The sequence below is a fragment of the Chiloscyllium plagiosum genome, unplaced genomic scaffold, assembly GCF_037043375.1.
Source record: "Chiloscyllium plagiosum isolate Xiang-an unplaced genomic scaffold, Cpla_swu_hap1 HiC_scaffold_31, whole genome shotgun sequence".
Lineage (NCBI taxonomy): Eukaryota > Metazoa > Chordata > Chondrichthyes > Orectolobiformes > Hemiscylliidae > Chiloscyllium > Chiloscyllium plagiosum.
In genome coordinates, this window is record NW_028270169.1 from 9,182,632 (window position 1) to 9,197,079 (window position 14,448).

At 48.8% G+C, this 14,448-nt stretch overlaps 1 protein-coding gene across 2 annotated transcripts in view; it reads right to left on the bottom strand.

Annotated features, from left to right (window-relative positions):
- Positions 1-14,448, bottom strand: part of rps6kb1a (ribosomal protein S6 kinase B1a) — an 85,129-nt gene that overhangs the window by 15,040 nt on the left and 55,641 nt on the right. For both annotated transcript variants that reach the window (XM_043718122.2, XM_043718126.2), the window contains one exon: positions 9,100-9,212. In XM_043718122.2, coding sequence (XP_043574057.1) covers positions 9,100-9,212 — 113 coding nt within the window. The remainder of the gene's footprint in view (positions 1-9,099; positions 9,213-14,448) is intronic.

Sequence of the window (14,448 nt, forward strand, 5' to 3'; positions counted from 1 at the left end):
CGAGGGGGGGGGGAAGAGCGAGAGAGAGGGGGGGGGGGGAAGAGCGAGAGAGAGGGGGGGAAGAGCGAGAGAGAGGGGGGGGGGAAAGAGCGAGAGAGGGGGGGGGAAGAGCGAGAGAGAGGGGGGGGAAGAGCGAGAGAGAGGGGGGGAAGAGCGAGAGAGAGGGGGGGAAGAGCGAGAGAGAGGGGGGGAAGAGCGAGAGAGAGGGGGGGAAGAGCGAGAGAGAGGGGGGGAAGAGCGAGAGAGAGGGGGGGGGGAAGAGCGAGAGAGAGGGGGGGGGGAAGAGCGAGAGAGAGGGGGGGGAAGAGCGAGAGAGAGAGGGGAGAGCGAGAGAGAGGGGGGAGAGCGAGGGAGAGGGGGGAGAGCGAGGGAGAGGGGGGAGAGCGAGGGAGAGGGGGGAGAGTGAGAGAGGGGGGGAGAGCGAGAGGGGGGGGAGAGCGAGAGAGGGGGGGAGAGCGAGAGAGGGGGGGAGAGCGAGAGAGGGGGGGAGAGCGAGAGAGGGGGGGAGAGCGAGAGAGGGGGGGAGAGCGAGAGAGGGGGGGAGAGCGAGAGAGGGGGGAGAGCGAGAGAGGGGGGAGAGCGAGAGAGGGGGGGAGAGCGAGAGAGGGGGGGAGAGCGAGAGAGGGGGGGAGAGCGAGAGAGGGGGGGGAGAGCGAGAGGAGAGAAAGAGAGAGCGAGCGAGAGTGAAAGGAAGCAAGTGAAAGAGAGATAGAGAGAGAGAGCGCGCGCGGGCGGGGGAAGGGGGAGAGCGAGCGCGCGAGAAAGAAAAAGGAGAAAGGAGAGATAGAGGAGGGCGAGCGCGCGCGAGAAAGGAGAGGGCGCGAGAAAGGAGAGGGCGCGAGAAAGGAGAGGGCGGAGAGGGCGGAGAGAGGGCGGAGAGGGCGGAGAGAGGGCGGAGAGAGCGCGAGAGGGGAGAGCGCGAGAGGGGAGAGCGCGAGAGGGGAGAGCGCGAGAGGGGAGAGCGCGAGAGGGGAGAGCGCGAGAGGGGAGAGCGCGAGAGGGGAGAGCGCGAGAGGGGAGAGCGCGAGAGGGGAGAGCGCGAGAGGGGAGAGCGCGAGAGGGGAGAGCGCGAGAGGGGAGAGCGCGAGAGGGGAGAGCGCGAGAGGGGAGAGCGCGAGAGGGGAGAGCGCGAGAGGGGAGAGCGCGAGAGGGGAGAGCGCGAGAGGGGAGAGCGCGAGAGGGGAGAGCGCGAGAGGGGAGAGCGCGAGAGGGGAGAGCGCGAGAGGGGAGAGCGCGAGAGGGGAGAGCGCGAGAGGGGAGAGCGCGAGAGGGGAGAGCGCGAGAGGGGAGAGCGCGAGAGGGGAGAGCGCGAGAGGGGAGAGCGCGAGAGGGGAGAGCGCGAGAGGGGAGAGCGCGAGAGGGGAGAGCGCGAGAGGGGAGAGCGCGAGAGGGGAGAGCGCGAGAGGGGAGAGCGCGAGAGGGGAGAGCGCGAGAGGGGAGAGCGCGAGAGGGGAGAGCGCGAGAGGGGAGAGCGCGAGAGGGGAGAGCGCGAGAGGGGAGAGCGCGAGAGGGGAGAGCGCGGAGAGAGCGCGAGAAAGGTGTGAGAGAGAGCGCGAGAAAGGAGAGAGCGCGAGAAAGGCGAGAGCGCGAGAAAGGCGAGAGCGCGAGAAAGGCGAGAGCGCGAGAAAGGCGGAGAGCGCGAGAAAGGCGAGAGCGCGAGAAAGGCGAGAGCGCGAGAAAGGCGAGAGCGCGAGAAAGGCGAGAGCGCGAGAAAGGCGAGAGCGCGAGAAAGGCGGGAGCGCGAGAAAGGCGGGAGCGCGAGAAAGGCGGGAGCGCGAGAAAGGCGGGAGCGCGAGAAAGGCGGGAGCGCGAGAAAGGCGGGAGCGCGAGAAAGGCGGGAGCGCGAGAAAGGCGGGAGCGCGAGAAAGGCGGGAGCGCGAGAAAGGCGGGAGCGCGAGAAAGGCGGGAGCGCGAGAAAGGCGGGAGCGCGAGAAAGGCGGGAGCGCGAGAAAGGCGGGAGCGCGAGAAAGGCGGGAGCGCGAGAAAGGCGGGAGCGCGAGAAAGGCGGGAGCGCGAGAAAGGCGGGAGCGCGAGAAAGGCGGGAGCGCGAGAAAGGCGGGAGCGCGAGAAAGGCGGGAGCGCGAGAAAGGCGGGAGCGCGAGAAAGGCGGGAGCGCGAGAAAGGCGGGAGCGCGAGAAAGGCGGGAGCGCGAGAAAGGCGGGAGCGCGAGAAAGGCGGGAGCGCGAGAAAGGCGGGAGCGCGAGAAAGGCGGGAGCGCGAGAAAGGCGGGAGCGCGAGAAAGGCGGGAGCGCGAGAAAGGCGAGAGCGCGAGAAAGGCGAGAGCGCGAGAAAGGCGAGAGCGCGAGAAAGGCGAGAGCGCGAGAAAGGCGAGAGCGCGAGAAAGGCGAGAGCGCGAGAAAGGCGAGAGCGCGAGAAAGGCGAGAGCGCGAGAAAGGCGAGAGCGCGAGAAAGGCGAGAGCGCGAGAAAGGCGAGAGCGCGAGAAAGGCGAGAGCGCGAGAAAGGCGAGAGCGCGAGAAAGGCGAGAGCGCGAGAAAGGCGAGAGCGCGAGAAAGGCGAGAGCGCGAGAAAGGCGAGAGCGCGAGAAAGGCGAGAGCGCGAGAAAGGCGAGAGCGCGAGAAAGGCGAGAGCGCGAGAAAGGCGAGAGCGCGAGAAAGGCGAGAGCGCGAGAAAGGCGAGAGCGCGAGAAAGGCGAGAGCGCGAGAGCGCGAGAAAGCAAGAGCGCGAGAAAGCAGAGAGCGCGAGAAAGCAGAGAGCGCGAGAAAGCAGAGAGCGCGAGAAAGCAGAGAGCGCGAGAAAGCAGAGAGCGCGAGAAAGCAGAGAGCGCGAGAAAGCAGAGAGCGCGAGAAAGCAGAGAGCGCGAGAAAGCAGAGAGCGCGAGAAAGCAGAGAGCGCGAGAAAGCAGAGAGCGCGAGAAAGCAGAGCGCGAGAAAGCAGAGAGCGCGAGAAAGCAGAGAGCGCGAGAAAGCAGAGAGCGCGAGAAAGCAGAGAGCGAGAGCGCGAGAAAGCGAGAGAGCGAGAGCGCGAGAAAGGAGAGAGCGAGAGCGCGAGAAAGGAGAGTGAGGAGAGGGAGGAGAGGGAGAGAGAGAAAGCGAGAAAGGAGAGGGAGGAGAGGGAGGAGAGGGAGGAGAGGGAGGAGAGGGAGGGGAGGGAGGAGAGGGAGGAGAGGGAGGAGAGGGAGGAGAGGGAGGAGAGGGAGGAGAGGGAGGAGAGGGAGGAGAGGGAGGAGAGGGCGAGCGAGAGAGAAAGGAGAGAACGAGCGAGAGCGAGAGAAAGGAGAGAGCGAGAGAAAGGAGAGAGCGAGAGAAAGGAGAGAGCGAGAGAAAGGAGAGAGCGAGAGAAAGGAGAGGGAGGAGAGGGAGGAGAGGGCGAGCGAGAGAGAAAGGAGAGAACGAGCGAGAGAAAGGAGAGAGCGAGAGAAAGGAGAGAGCGAGAGAAAGGAGAGAGCGAGAGAAAGGAGAGAGCGAGAGAAAGGAGAGAGCGAGAGAAAGGAGAGAGCGAGAGAAAGGAGAGAGCGAGAGAAAGGAGAGAGCGAGAGAAAGGAGAGAGCGAGAGAAAGGAGAGAGCGAGAGAAAGGAGAGAGCGAGAAAGGAGAGAGCGAGAAAGGAGAGAGCGAGAAAGGAGAGCGCGAGAAAGGAGAGCGCGAGCGAGAGAGAAAGAGACAAAGGAGAGAGAGACAGAGGAGACAGAGACAGAGAGAGGAAGGGGCGGGGGGGCCAAGGGAAGGGGCGGGGGGGGCCAAGGGAGGGGCGGGGGGGCCAAGGGAGGGGCGGGGGGGCAAAGGGAGGGGCGGGGGGGCAAAGGGAGGGGCGGGGGGGCAAAGGGAGGGGCGGGGGGGCAAAGGAGGGGCAAAGGGGGGCAGGCGGGGCAAGGGGGGGCACGGGGCAGGGGGGTCAAGGCAGCGAGAGACTGGGGTGTGGGCAGCCAACCGGAGCAGGAGACAGAGACCTGTAGTGTTACACATACACAAGCTCACTGAGCTCAGGGAGCATGGCCTTGTCTGTGGGGTGCGGTCGGAAAGAGAAACAGCAGCAGCATGGAGTGAGTGTAATGCTCACTGAGCTTGGGGAGCGCAGCCTAGTCTGCAGGGAGAGTTTGAAAGAAGGAACAGCAGCAGACTGAGTGAGTATAAAATGCGAGTCACATTGTAGCTGCAAAAAATACCGGAGTGATGTCACAGGGAAGTTGTGATCTGACTGGCTGGTACAAAATCTGCAATACGTTTGCAAAAAAAAAGTAGAGAAGTATTAATAAATTTATTAACTCATAAATTAATAAAGTAGCTATGTAGAGATAGCTGGGCAGGTGATGTGCTGCAGCTGAATAATGAGAGAGTTGGCTCCTCCCATTACGAACTGCAGAGACCACATCTGCAGCAAGGAGGATGCTGGAGGAACTCTGGCCTAAAACTGATGGTCTGGAATCTGAGCTTCAAACATTACAGCACATCCGGGAGAGAGAGAGAAGTACTTGAACACCGTTTCAGGAGGCGGTTACCTGGTTGATTAAGTACTTCAAATTCAAATCAGTGATCAGAGACAGCAGGGTGTGACTGCAAGTGAGGCAGGTCGGGGTATCCTGAGTTCAGAAACTGATGAGCCTCAGCTCTTGACCTCGTCCAACAGATATGACATGCTGGCTCCCAGTATGGATGAGCAAAAGAGCTACGGAGAGGATGAGCCAGATGACCACAGCACTATGGTGCAGGAGGCCATTCAAGAGGGGGAGCAAAAAGACAAGTAGTATTTGTAGGGATTCTATGATTAGGATAATTAATATCCTTTGTAAGCAGAATCATAAGCCCTGCATGGTATGTTGCATGCCCAGTGCCAGGGTGCAGGACATCTGTGGGCAGCACGGTGGCTCAGTGGCTCGGACTGCTGCCTCACAGCAGCAGGGACCCAGGTTCGATTCCAGACTCTGGCGATTATCTGTGTGGAGTTTGCACATTCTCCCAGTGTCTGCGTGGGTTTCACCCGGATGCTCCGGTTTCCTCCCACAGTCCAAAGATGTGCAGGTAAGGTGAACTGGCAATGCTAAATTACCCATAGTGTTCAGCAATGTGTAGGTTCAGTGCATTCGTCAGGGGAAATGTAAAACAATAGGATAGGGGAAGGAGTCTGGATGGGTTACTCTTCGGAGGGTTGGTGTGGACTTGTTGGGCGAAAGGACCTGTTTCCACTGTCAGGATTCTCTCTCTGACTGGCTTGAAAGCATATTGAAGTAGGATAGGGAGGATCCAGTTATTGTAGTTCACGTTGGGACAAACAACATAGACAAGGCTGGGGAGGAGATCAGTTTGGGGATTATCAAGCACTAAGAACAAAATCAAGGAACAGGTCCTCAAGGATTATAATCTCCGGATTACTACCCGAGCCACATGCAAATTGGCTTAGGGATAAGAAAATTAGGGAAGTAAACATGTGGCTAAGGGAGTGGTGTGGGAAGGAAGGGTTCCATTTCATGGGGCATTGGTATCAGTTTCAGAACAGGAGGCATCTGTATCGATGGGACTTTCTCTACCTGAACAGATTTGGAATCAGTGTTCTCGCAAAAACAATAAATAGGGTGGTCACTAGGACTTTAAACTCTGAGTCGGCAGGGGGAAGGGAAGGGGAAAATGAAAGTATGGTGGTAAATAAAAAGGAAAGCTGCGGGTTGGCATGTGTGCAGAAGGGTTTAACTACATGGCAGACTATGAAAGTATAGTAAAAAGGATAATTCCTTTTATTATTGGAGATGTTATTATTGGAGACGTTGGAATTCATAAAGGGGATACAAAAACTAGCCTGGGACACTTTCCCTGAATGCCCATAGCATTTGTAACAAGGTAGATGAATTATCGCACAAATCCCTGCAAACGAATATGATTTAGTAACCATTGCAGGGTGGTCATGACTGGGAGTTAAATATCCAGGGGTATCAGGCTACTCAAAAGGACAGACAGGGAGCTAAGGGAGATGATGTAGTTCTGATAATTTAAGGACCACATCAGGGCGGTGATGAGAGATGATATAGGTTCTATGGGCAATAAGGCTGAATCCATTGGGTGGAAATGAGAAATTGTAAGAAAAATGTCACTGATAGATGTAGTCTATAGGCCACCAAATAATATCACATTGGGGTGGGCAATAAACAAAGAAATAACTAATGCCTTTAAAAATGGTATGGCAATTATCATGGGAGATTTTAATCTACATGTCGATTGGTCAAACCAGATCGGTCAGGGTAGCCTTGATGAGGAGTTCATTGACTGTATCCCCCATTGTTTTCTTGAACAGTATATGATGGAACCGACAAGGGAGCAAGCTATCCTAGATCTGGTCCTATGTAATGAGCCAGGAATGATTAATGATAGCATAGTTAGGGATCCTCTGGGAAGGAGTGATCATAGTATAGTTGGATTTAAAATACAGATGGCAAGTACGAAGATAAATTCCAGTACCAGAGTCCTGTGCTTAAACAAGGAAGCCTACAATAGGATGAGGAAGGAGTTTGCTAAAATAGATCAAAAGCAAATACTTTATGGTGGGACAGTTGATGAACAGTGGAGGACCTCCAAAGCAATTTTTCAAAGTGATCATCAAAAGTATATACCTGTGAAAAGGAAGGACAGCAGGAAAAGAGGTAATCTGCCATGGGTATCTAAGGAAATAACAAAGCCTATCAAATTGAAAGAGAAGGCAAACAAAGTGGCAGAGATCAACGGGAAGTGGGAAGATTGGGAAAGATTAACAGAAAACCACAAAAGGAGCTATAAATAAAAGTAAGATAGATTACGAGAAAAAACTTGTTCAGAATGTAAAGACAGATAGCAAATATTTCTCTAAGTATATCAAACAAAAAAAGGCTAAAGTAAACACTGGTCCCTTAGAGAATGAGAATGGGGATTTAATAATAGGATAAATGGAAATGGCAGAGGCATTGATTAAATAGTGTCGGTCTTCACAATGGAAGATACAAATAACATGCCAGTATTTGACAAAACGAGGTAGCTGAGAACCTGGAAACAATGATTGTCATGGAAGAGGTAGTGTTGGGCAAGCTAAAGGAGCTAAGGGTAGACAGTTCTCCTGACCCTGATGGAATGCATCCCAGGGTGCTAAGAGAGATGGCAGGAGAAATATCAAATGCACTTGTGGCAAATTTCCAAAATTCACTGGACTCTGTGGCAGTTCCAGCAGATTGGAAAACAACAAAGGTGACACCACTGTCTAAAAAGGGAGGTAGACAAAAGATGGGGAATTATAGACCAGTTAGCTTAACTTCTGTAGTGGGGAAATGCTCGAGTCTACTATCAAGCAAGAAATAGCAAGACATCTAGATAGAAATTGTCCCATTGGGCAGACATACCATGAGGTCATGAAGGGCTAATCTTTTGGAAGACATTACGAATATGGTGGACAACAGGGACCGAATAGATGTGTTGTACCTAGATTTCCAAAGTTATTCGACAAGGTGCTGCACAAAAAGCTGCTACGTAAGGTAACGATACAAGACGTTACAGGCAATGTATTAGCATGAATAGAGGATTGGTTAACCGACAGGAAGCTAAGAGTGGGAATAAATGAGTACTATTCTGGCTGCAATCAGTAACGAGTGATGTGCCTCAGAAATCAGTGTTGGGATTGCAATTATTCATAATTTACAAAGATGATTTGGAGTTGGTGACCACGTGTAATGTGTCAAAGATGAGTAATAGGACTGTGCAGAGGACTATGAAACTTTGCAAAGGGACATAGAATAGTTTACGTGAGTGGGCAAAGGTCTGGCAAATGGAGTACAATGTGTGAAGTCATCCATTTCAGTTAGAATAACAGTAAAAAGGACAATTACTTCAATGGTAAGAAAGCGCAGCACACTGCTGTGCACAGGGACCTGGGTGTCCTTGTGCATGAATCACAGAAGGTTGGTCTGCAGGTGCAACAGGTAACTAAGGCGGCAAATGGAATTTTGTCCTTCACGAATAAAGGGATTGAGTTTAAAAGCAGAGAGGTTATGTTGCACCTGTACAAGGTGCGAGTGAGGCCACATGGAGTACTGCATGCAGTTTTGGTCTCCTTACTTGAGAAAGGATGCACGGCACTAGAAGAGGTGCAGAGGAGGTTCACTAGGTTGATTCCGGAGTTGAGGGGGTTGTCTTATGAGGAGAGGTTGAGTAGACTGGGATTATATTCATTGGAATTCAGAAGAATAAGGGGGGGGAGGGGGGGGCGGGTGGTAGAGGATCTTATATAAACATATAAAATTATGAAGGGAATAGATAAGACAGAACTAGAAAGGACGTTTCCACTGGCAGGTGAAACGAGGACAAGAGGGCACTGCCTCAAAATTAGGGGGAGCAGATTTAGGACTGAATTGAGAAGGAACTTCTTCACCCAGAGGTTTGTGAATCTATGGAATTCCCTGCCCAGCGAAGTGGTTGAGGCCTCCTCAGTAGATGTTTTTAAAGCTAAGATAAACAATTTTTTTGAAGAGTAAAGGAATTAGGGGGTATGGCGAGAGAGTGGATAAGTGGAGCAGAAATCTCAAAAACATCAGCCATCATTTTATTGAATGGCTGAGCAGGCTCGAAGGACAGATGGCCCAGTCCTGCTCCTAGTTTTTAAGTAAGTAACTGCTCAGTCTTAAAGCTCCTTCCATGCACCAGTTCTACCAGTTTTCCCCTTTGCATCTGATCAATTAACCCCAAATGTCTGCTTAGTAAAGGCTATATTAATACCACACTCTGATAACAAAGATCTTGTATCTCATCATAAGTACAGAATCAACCGGTTTCAATGCAGTCAAATAATACAATACAAAAAATAAATTCAAATCTAATATGCTAAACGTACAGCAAGTGAGTTAGTATCTGAATTAGAGTATAAGAGCTCCTAGATCAGTTGGGACTCTTCAGAAAATAGCAACATGTAATTTATATATAGACTGGCTGGGACAATGCATTCAAGGAAGGAATTTACCCTTTTTAAAAAAAGCTTACAGTTTATGCTTTTATTCTTGATTTCCAGTTTTCCGTGATATAGCACATCATCATACACGAGATGGAACTCCCGACTAATATGAAGGAATTGTTCTTCATGGGCAGTACCTATGTGTTTTATCAGCAATATTAAACATAGTAAGGAACCTTTGATTACCTGACTGGAGTCCTGGGACTGCCAATAAATCTACGAGGTGAACGGATTTTTGGCTCAAATGAGAACTTTTCCTTGACGCTTTCCAGTACTGATGGAGCTACATACGTGAATCCCTGAAAATGAAGACGACACACATTTTGACTCACTCATTCTTTCATAAAGAAGCAGAGGCTTGTTGGGCTGCAATTCCACAAGCAGCTCCAGTCCCTATGACATCTTTCCCATGTACAGTAGTTATTCTTCATATGAGAAATGTGATGAGAAGCTAGGCAATCAGTGGCACTTGATCTGGTCCTTGCTCAAAAACTATTCGCCTGCACTTTCCTCAAGAGTAAACAGATAGTTTTCAGAAGCAAGAACCTTGGCTCATCCTTTGCCCCATTCGTCTCCCATTCCCCTTGGCTGTGACGAGTGTTCAATGAAAATATCACAAAAGATATTGTAGATAGTTTTAAAAAATTTGTTCATGGGATATAAGTGTCATTGGTTAGTCCAGCATTTATTGCGCATCCCTCGTTGCCCAAAAGACGGTTATGAGGAAACAACATTGCTTTGGGTCTGGAGTCACATATAGACCAGACCAAATAAGGGTGGCACATTACAACCCAGATGAGTTTTCACATCTGTCAAAGTGTTTCCATGAATCCCATTTGACTAGCTTTTTATTCTAAATTTTTCATCGAACTCAAGACACTACGTGTCATGGTAAACTTGGACTCATGTCTCTGGAACTTAAGTCTGAAGTTCTATTTTCTATTAAAGTGACAATTGTCACTGCCTCCATCTAACTCATTCCTCCGTTTTCTCTCATTCTTTGAAAACTTATTTAGTGCTACACATCTTGATAATGGTTGATGGATCAATATTAGCCAGAACACGAAGGAAACTCTCCTGTTCCTCTTCAAGAAATGCCATGGAACCTTTTACGTCCATCTAAGATAGCAAATTAATTTTCAATCTGATGCTCTGTCTGAAAGATAGCACTACAAGTCTTGTGACCTTCCCTCAGTACTGATCAGATGTTAGCCTGGAGTTCGCACTAAAAAGTCTCTGAAATGTCTGACAGAGTGGCAAATGTGCTAACTCCAAGTCAACGCTGAAAATTCATGCAGTTCATCATTTACCACATCACAATTTTGTAGAGTTGTTGTACAGCATGGAAATAGACCCTTCAGTTCAACTCATCCATGCAGACCAGAAATCCTAAATTTATCTAGTCCCATCTGTCAGCATTTGGCCAATATCCCTCTTAACACATCCAGATGCCATTTAGATGTTGTAATTGTACCAGACTCCACTACGTTCAGTTCATTTCCATACACACACCACCCTCTGTGTAAATAAGTTGGCCCTCAGGTTCCTTTTAAATCTTTCCCCTCTCACTTTAAACCTATGCCCTCTAGTTTTGGACTTTCTTAACCTGGGAAAGAAGCCTTGGTTGTTCACCTTGTCTGTGTCCCTCATGATTTTATAAATCTCTAAGTTTACCCCTCAGCCTCAGATGCTCTAGGGAAAATAAGAGATCTATGCAGCCTCTCTCTATAATCCAAATCTGGCAACATTCTAGTAAATCTTCTCTGAACCTTTTCAAGTTCAACAACATCTTGCCTACAAGAATTCAATGCAGTAATCCAAAAGTGGCCTAACTAACATCCTTTACAGCTGCAACATGACGTCAAGGCAAGCATACCAAATGCCTTCTTCACTACCCTGTTAGCGAGTTTTGAAGCTCAGGTTGAGGTTCTGGATGTCGGTTTGCTCGCTGAGCTGGATGGATCGTTTTCAGGCATTTCATCACCATACTAGGTAATATCATCAGTGAGCACCTGGTGAAGCACTGGTGGTACGGCCTGCTTTCTATTTGTGTGTTTAGGTTTCATTGGTTTGGTGATGACGTTTCCTGTTCTTTTCTCAGAGAGTAGTAAATGGGATCCAAGTCGATGTGTTTGTTCCGGTTGGAATGCCAAGCTTCTAGGAATTCTTGCGCATGCCTCTATTTGGCTTGTTCTAGGATGGATGTGTTGTCCCAGCCGAAGTGGTGTCCTTCCTCATCTGTACGTGAGGATACGAGAGAGACTGGGTCATGACTTTTCATGGCTAGTTGACGTTCATGTATCCTGGTGGCTAGTTTTCTGTCTGTTTGTCCAATGTAGTGTTAGTTACAGTTCTTGCAAGGTATTTAGTAAATGACATTAGTTTTGCTTGTTGTCTGTATAGGGTTTTATAGATTAGATTAAATTCCCTACGTGTGGCCTAACTAGTCCACAGCGACCCACCCTGACCCATTTCCCTCCGACTAATGCACCTAACACTTTGGGCCAATTCACCTAATCCGCACATCTTTGGACTGTGGGAGGAAACCAGAGCACCCGGAGGAAACCCACGCAGGCATGGGGAGAACGTGCAAACTCCACACAGACAGACAGTCACCAGAGGCTAGAATTGAACTTGGTGCTGTGAGGCAGCAGTGCTAGCCACCGTGCCGCCCTTACAAATTCATTAGCTGCTGTTTTAGTGTATTGGTAGGTTTGTGGGCTACTGTAATGCCAAGAGGTCTGAATGTCTGGCAATCATTTCAGAGATGTCTTTGATGTAGGGGAGAGCAGCTAGAGTTTCTGGATGTGTAGTGTCTGCTTGTTTGGGTTTGTTGCTGAAAACAAAAAAAAACATCGGCAGACTGTGTTCATTGGGTACCCGTTCTTTTTGAATATGCTGAATAGGTGATTTTCCTCTGCGCTTCGTAGTTCCTCTGGGCTGTTGTGTGTGGTAGCTCGTTGAAATAATGTTCTAATGCAGCTTCATTTGTGGACGTTGGGATGATTGCGTCTGTTGTTCAATATTTGATGCTTATGTGTTGTTTTCCTGTAGACGCTGGTTTGAAGTTCCCCATTGGCTGTTCGCTCTATTGTGACATCTTGGAATGGCAGTTTGTAGTTGTTTTCCTCCTCTTTTGTGAATTATATGCCAGTAAGGATATTATTGATGGTCTTGAAGGTTTCCTCTAATTTGTTTCGTTTAGTGATTACCACGTAGCGGACCCCAGTCTCTGCATTACTTAGCAGAGGCAGTAATGAAATAATCTTCACTGTCCACCACACTACTAATTTTGGTGTTATCTGCAAACTTGCTAACCATACCTCCTATATTCATATCCATTACATTTATAAAAATGTCAAAAAGCAGCGGATCCAGCACCGATCCTTGCAGCACACTGCTGGTCATAGGCCTTCAGTCCAAAAAGGAACCCTCCACCACCACCACCCCCCTATCTCCTACCTTCAAGCCAGTTCTATATCCAAATGGCTAGCTCTCCCTGGATTCCATGTAATCTAACCTTGCTAATCAGTCTACCATGAGGAACCTTGTTGAATGCCTTACTGAAGGCCAAATAGTCAATGTCTACCTCTCTGCCTTCTTCAAAAAACTTAATCAAGCTAGTGAGACTTGATTTCCCAAACACAAATCCATGTTGACTATTCTTAATCAGTCCTTGCCTTTCCAAATACATGTAAATCCTGTCACCCAAAAACCCCTCCAACAACTTACCCACCACTGACGCTAGACTCAGCCATCTATAGTTCCCTGGCTTTTCCTTACCACTTTTCTTAAATAATTGGACAGTCTAGAGTTTTCTGGCACCTTACCCATTGCTAAAAATACTTCAATGGGCCCAGCAATCACTTCCCTAGGTTCCCACAATGTTCCAGAATATACCTGATCAGGTCCCCGGGATTTATCCACTTGTGTTTTCAGATTTTCAGCACAACCTCCTCTTATAATACGGACGCATTTTTAAAAAAGATATCACTATTTGTTTCTCCAAGGTCTCTAGCTTTCATATCTTTCTCCACAGTAAATACTGATATGAAATACTCATTTAGTATCTCACCATCTTTCGCAGTTCCACACATAGATGGCCTCGTTGATCATTAAGGAGCCCTGTTCTCTCCCTCGTTACTCTTTTGTCCTTAATATATTTGTAGAATCTCTTTGGATTCTCCTTATATTTGCCAAAGATATCTCATGTCCCCTTTTTGCCCTCCTGTTTTCCCTCTTAAATATATTCCTACTGCCTTTTTACTCTAAGCATTCACTCGATCTTTACTGTCTATATCTGACATGTGCTTCCTTCTTTTTCTTGACCAAAACTTCAATTTCTCTGGTCATTCAGCATTCCCTATATCCACCTGCATTGCCCTTCACACTAACAGGAACATAACACCTTACTGCATTTTTAAAGGCATCCCACTTTCCAACTGTCCCATTTCCTGTTAATCGCCTCTCCCGATCAACTTTTGAATGTTTTTGCCTAACATGGTTAAAAATTGATCTGACTACAAATTAGAATATTAACTTTTAGACCGGGTCTATCCTTTTCCATAACTACTTTAAAACTAATAGAATTATGATCACTGGCCCCAAAGTGCTCTCCCACTGACACATCAGTCACTTGCCCTGCCTTATTTCCCAAGTGAAGGTCAAGTTTTATTTCTTCTCAAGTAGGTACATGCACATACTGAATAAGAAAATTATCTTGTATATAATTAAATTTCTGGTCATTAAAGTCCTTAACACTATGGCAGTCCCAGTCTATGTGTGAAAAGTTAAAATCCCCTACCATTACACCCTATTGTTCTCACAAACAGCAGAGATCTCCTTACAAATTTGCTTCTCAATTTCCAGCTATTAGGGGGTGATCACCCCTTTGATTTCTCAGTTCCACCCAATAACTTCACTGTACATACTCAGTACATCCATAATGTTACCCCTACCCAAAAAATCCACTCTGCATCCTCTCTTGCCTCACTTTCTATCCTTCTATACCTTAGAACATTAAGCTGCAAGTCCTGCACTCCCCTGAGCCACATCTCTGTAATAGCTGTGACATTCCAGTTTCACGTTTCTAACCATGCCCTGATTATATTTGCCTTAACCGTTGGGCGTCTTGCATTTAAATAAATGCAGTTTAATTTATCAGTCTTAGCTCATTTTCTGCCATCCTTTTGACTGCCCTGACCTCTCAACTGTACAGCCTCAGACTTATCTTTATTCTCATTATCTCTTTGACCCCACGTCCCCCTTTACTAGTTTAAAGCCTGACTAGGGCTAGCAAATCTCCCTGCCAGGATATTGGTCCCCTTCCAATTCAGGTGCAAGCTATCCCTTCTTATATAGGTCACTTCTACCCCAGAAGAGATCCCAATGATCCATAAATATGAATTCCTACCCCCTGCACCAGCAGCTCAGCCATGTGCTCATCTGCTCTGTCCTCCTATTCCTCACCTCAAGCATGTAATAGTGGGAATAATCCAGATATTACTACCCTTGAGGACTTACTTGTTAAGTCCT